The sequence below is a fragment of the Pinus tabuliformis genome, chromosome 3_1, assembly GCF_031772625.1.
Source record: "Pinus tabuliformis cultivar Carrire ecotype Pingquan chromosome 3_1, CPIR1, whole genome shotgun sequence".
NCBI lineage: Eukaryota > Viridiplantae > Streptophyta > Pinopsida > Pinales > Pinaceae > Pinus > Pinus tabuliformis.
Genome location: NC_142301.1, coordinates 695,069,310 through 695,075,253, shown reverse-complemented (window position 1 = coordinate 695,075,253; position 5,944 = coordinate 695,069,310). Strand labels below are relative to the sequence as shown.

General features: G+C 33.5%; 1 protein-coding gene across 1 annotated transcript; it reads left to right on the top strand.

Annotated features, from left to right (window-relative positions):
* Positions 1–215: 215 nt before the first annotated feature.
* On the top strand, positions 216–626 carry LOC149189036 (uncharacterized). Its single transcript, XM_089410108.1, has one exon. It carries the CDS (start codon positions 216–218, stop codon positions 624–626), a length of 411 nt encoding a protein of 136 aa, XP_089266234.1.
* The last annotated feature ends 5,318 nt before the right edge of the window (positions 627–5,944 follow it).

Genomic DNA, 5,944 nt, shown 5'->3' with positions numbered 1-5,944 from the left:
GATGAGAGGATTCAATAGGCTTTCCCAGATAATGAGAATATTGTTTTTGGTGGGAGGTCGATTATATTGGTCAGAGATTTGGGATATTTGCCTCCTGTTCTAGATAAAACAATATATGCATGTGAAGGTATTGCAAAATAAATATGGAAATCATTCATGACTGTTGTGACCCTTGATAATGTGTTTCGACAATATAGACAAAGAAATCAACAAATATGTTTTCATTGTTTGATAATGAATATAAAGAATGCAATACCAACTATGGAATACTGGTAAGCACTTATGACTTGTACAATACATGCTTGGATACTTCCACAAAAGATTCCTTTGATAAGGAAATACATTTGTTTGCAACAAATGATGATGTAGAAAATCATAATAAGCTTTGTTTAAGAAGCTTAGATTGTCCCATTGCAGCCAGTGTTGCTACAAAAGTAGAAGGAAAGTATATGGAAATAGATGAGGAAGAAATGGAACTTGAGTTACTTCTTGCAATTGGAGCTCGAGTGATGCTTACATCAAACATATGGACTGATGCAGGACTTGTAAATGGTGCTCTTGGAATTGTAGAAACATCTGTGTATAAACCTGGAACTTCATCCCAGAACTACGCACATATGTTTTAGTAAGATTTGATAATTATATGGGAGTGTCATGGGATGATTCATCCCCTCAAACAGTTCCTATTACACCTATTGAAAGAGGTAGTAGAAAACAACTTCCTTTGAAATTTTCTTCTCGCTTAACAATCGACCTTGCTCCATTCCTGAGACCTTCGACCTTGATCCTTGCCGCCTTTGATCTACCTTCGACCTCTCTTGCTGCCCGTCTTTATATCCCTACGATCCTTCAACCCGCAACCTACCTAAGTCACAAAGATTGACTTTGGAGAAAGCTACTATTAATATTGGAAAGCAAGAGAGACAGGGTATGATGTTTACTACAATATCTCGAGTCAAAGATAGGAATGGTTTGTGATTTCAACCTCCCTTTTCATATGATCGATATGCAAAGATGGAAAAAGTAGCAGGTGTGACTGCAAGAAAACAGAATAAAAGAGATTGAAATCAATCACATTGTAAACTATTTTTTGATTCACTATATTCTTATTATTTTCATTTTCAATCATTCAACATTCTAGCTTTGTATTCTCATAATATATAATCTTAGATGTATTAAATATATTTAAAATGGGTACATTATTTATACGTTCAACATACTTTTTGTGGCAGTGCATGACTTGCACCAGCCTAGATCCATATTAACTCTGGATCTATGAAGCGCCGAGATGGATCAAATCTCTCGAGGTGCAGACCTTTCCTAAGTTTTTCACTCAAAAAAGAGGTTTGCACCTCGAGAAATTTGATCCCTCTTGGCGCTTCATAGATTTGTAGTTAAGATGGATCTAGGGTGGTGAAATATTTCTCAGTGAGGTTGGAACCTATGCACTAAAAAGATTTGGCACCAATTAGTGTCTAAATTCTCCATGAAGCCTCCTATGACAACAATCCATCAACACTTCCAGAAATTTGATTCTACTACACATATAGGCCAACAATGTTTACATTATTTGACATAAATAAAATAATAAATAGGATTTCTTTATGTTTGATATAAATAAAATAATAAATAGGATTTTTTTTTATGTTTGACATAAATAAAATAATAAATTGGATTTTTATATATATATATATATATGTTTGACATAAATAAAATAATAAATTAGATTTGTTTATGTTTGACATAAATAAAATAATAAAATGGGTTTAAGAAATCTATTCAAAATGGGAGATTTTTTTTTTAATATTAAATAAAACTTGCTTCATAAATTTGTAATGAATGGAAGAATATCTTCATGCCCAAATATTGTGGGTGGAGAGTATATTTCAATTAAAATTTTGTGTGCAATTAAATTAAAATTACTGAAATTTTGTGTCAATGCAAATCATGGAAATTCCAGTACTTTTTGTAAATCCAAGTTATAGCTGTCAAACTTCAAGAGTTTGGTGCCCCAGAGGTTTTTGATGGCGCTGAATCCATTTCCACCATCAAAAACATGATTCAAACGCTGCTATTGCAAGATTTCTTAAAAAAAAATTACATGGATTCCCACTCCGCAATTTTCCCCTCTATAAATGATGCCATTTCAAAATAGAAATACCTAACCACTTAATTAAAATAATATATTAAATTTATATATTCTATAAAAATATATATAAGTATTAAATAAAACTTACTTGAAGGGAAGAACAGCAGGTTGAGCTGTTGGTAGGACTAATATTATTTCGAATTGTTGTTTCGGCTCATGGGCAAAAATAAACTAAACAAAAATAATAACAGATTCTTTGGATCTCCATGAACAAAAATAATAACAAAAACTCAGTGAACATGGATTTAAGCTACATGACCCTCACTTTGACATCCATTCAACAGAGTTAGAATTGGCATCCATTCATCTAATATCTAATATGCAAAGGAGGAATTGTTTTCCCTTTCCCACAATATCAATGCTCTTCAAATTTATGAGGTCACTTAAAAAATCAAATCTTAAAAAGAAAACATTGAAATCTAAATCTGAAAAATAAAACCCTATTTCAATTAGTGGAAACACAATGAAAATGAGTTAGCCGACATGACATGTCCTCCTCGGCGGAGACTCACCTTCTTCACCCATGCTTAACATACGCATCAAACAACCTATATAAATTGAAGGTGTATTTCATAAGAGCTCAAATCATAACTATCGTGGAGATTCGCGATATATTTCACACTACTTTACAATCGTTATTAATTCTTGTTTCTTGTTTATTAGATACTTCCGCAATAGTTGAACAACTCCCCTTCGAGTCTTGTGATTGGATTACCAAGGCAGTAGTTGGGGATCGGCTGATACTGCTGTTGTCCACTACAAATCGAAATGGTGTATCAGTGTTGTCCAGACAGTCCAAGGTTGTTCACCCAATTTTATACAGCAGCTATCCCGTGGAAAGGAAAGCTGTATTTAGCGAATTTCGACGGGTGGCTGCTCCGACACACCAATGATCCTTTCAATATCACTCCCATGCACTTCGATTTTGAGAGAAACACATGGGTGATAGGAGGACATGAGAACACAGCTTTTGCTCGGTGTTTCATGGCTGCTTTTCCCCGATATCGTATGGATGATAACGGGAGATGTATAATGGATAAAGGGAGATGTATAGTTTCCTCCAAGTCCGGAACACTCTATGAAATATCTCACGCATATCACAGCCCACATTCACGGTATTTCTATAGAATGGGGAATGCTGATGCGTTGGACGACTTAACCAGTGGATGGAGGCGAATTGAGTGTCGGAAAAGTGAGCACACTAGAAGAGTTGATCCCTTCAAACTCCCTAAGCTTGCAGTGCCACCTAACACTAAAAGCCCTCGATGTTTTCGTGCTAAAATTAACTGCTGGGAAATAAATGAACACGATATACTTCTGGCTATTCTACAAACCTGGAATTTGAGGGACGGCCGTCTAGCGGCAAGGTATGCGTGGTGGATATTCAACAAGGATGATGGTGTTAAAAATTATGGTTGGGAGGGCTTGAGTAATGCAGGTTTCGAAAATGTTTATGATATTTCACTTCACAAAATTGAATCGTAAGTGGAAAATTTATTTATTATTGTCCTATTGTTTTTAAAATTATTTATCATTGTTGCCATGTTTTTTCTTTTTTTAATTTAAGCATGTCATATATTTATACGCGTTTTTATTTTTTTAATTATTTTTTGAGTTTTTATTTTTATTTTTAAATATGACATATTTATTTACATTGATGGATACAAATTCATATTATTTTTATTTTAAAAATATATATAATATAAGATATTTTTACATTCATTACTATAAATTGATTTTAGTAATGACAGAGTAAAATATAATATTTTATATAATTTTAATAATAATATAAAAAAATTAACTAAAAGAATTATGGAAATCTGAAATTTTTCATAAAATAAATAACAATAATGTAATTCAAAATATTATGGTGTATTTATTTTAGAGATAGTATTAAGAAAAATGCTTTTTAGCCATGAATAGTTAATGGAGAACTAGCAACCTCCTTAGATACATATATTAGAAACTCAATAGTTTGTTTGAGGATCCCAAAATTTGGAGTTGGGACCCCAAAGTCCAACTAGATGCTTACTACGACCGGCCATTGTGTCCCCCTATGGGATTTCGAACTAGGTGGAGGAGATAACACCTCAGTGATACAACTACCATGTAATCACATGAGGAGACAATACTAAGAAAAATTAATAAGAGCAATTCATTAGCATCCCTAGAGAGGTAACTATCAATATAAGGGTCTTCAGTATTAAATTGAATCTATACAATAAATACCCATCAGTTTGATTATTGTTTTACTTCCTTATTATTATTAAAAAACAATTCATTATCATCATCAGAGAGGTACCCATCACTCTAAGGATATTAAGGCATAACATGAATCTATTCAAGAGGTACCCATTAACCTAATCATTGTTTAGCTCATTATTATTATGATAGGTAATCATCAATCTAAGGGTATTGAAGCTTAACATGAATCTATTTGAGAGATACTTATCAACCTAATTATAATATAGATTCTTTCATTATTATTATTATTAGAGCTTTAGGAGGAAGCTTCTTGGGATGTTAGATGAAGTGGTTAGTAATATTAGTAGTGGGATGACTACTGGCCTTAATGGAGTTGATAATATATTAAATCAATTGAAATAAAAAGGACATGGAATGTGCTCTTTTTGGAAGAATGCACAAGTAAGAAAGGACAAAATTTAAGAGGAGATGAATGTGTTGTTAAGGCAGTTAGTCATCACTGAGTGTATGTAGGTAGAGTCAGACATTGTTGTTGTAATAAACAACAATGGAGGAGACGAGGGGTTATATGGTAGTGTTGCATTGTCCATAGGAACAACTGTGAAACCAAAAAGAAAAATGGGACAAATTAATGAAGGGAGTTGGTTGTGCTATCAAGAAAGTACACCCACAACCTCTAATGGCCACATAGAATGGAAAGAGAAAACAAGAAATAGTGGAAGGAGCTAGAAAAAAACATATAGTAAGAGTAGGTGGGTATATTTTTTCAAAGAGTACATTCCCGAGGAGAGAAGAAACTAGTAAGAACAAACAATTGTAGGAGCATATATGAGAATAACTACATCTCAAACCATGGATTGGTAATGGTATAGTGTTCTCTAGGTGCTTGGATTTGGGTGGAGGAACTGGGGTGTTTAACATTAAGTCTTGACATTTCTTAAAGAAGGGAAGGTGTTCTCTAAATAATTTCTAATGTTTGGGGTTATTCTTGTGTTTATTTTGAGCCACCATCGGTCTAAATGGTATGCATATGGACGAGATAAACAAATCTATATAAAATGATTAATTGTCTCTATTAAAATGATTTGGCTATTTGTATATGTCTTATGTATTCATATATGGCCAAGCTTTTTAAAGCTCAGAAGGGATAGTGTCCCATTTTAACTGTGCAATATACATAGGTAGGTTGAGTTGCATTGAGGCTTAATTAAGTCTAGGATATATAATATATACAGAGTGAAAGGGCTTGATATTATGTTAAGGTAAAGAGGGTTATGATTGAGAGTTGAAAGTTCAAGAGGGCTAATGCTTTGTGTCTAATACACATTTCATATAGAAAAGGGGTGCAAGTTTAGAACCTTAGGCCTTAGAGAGATAGGCCCTTGAGGCTTTCCTCACCCATGTGGGTAAGTATTGTAGCCAAGAGCCAAGCGTAGATGCCCATCTATATTTATAATGATAAACATATATATGTGTATGTGTTCACATGAGGGCTAGGAATTTTAAGGCAATGGAGGAAAAGGGCTTGTGTCTTGTTAGGCATATAGACAAGCATTAGATTCAAGCTTTTGGGGCCCTTGGTGCCTATGT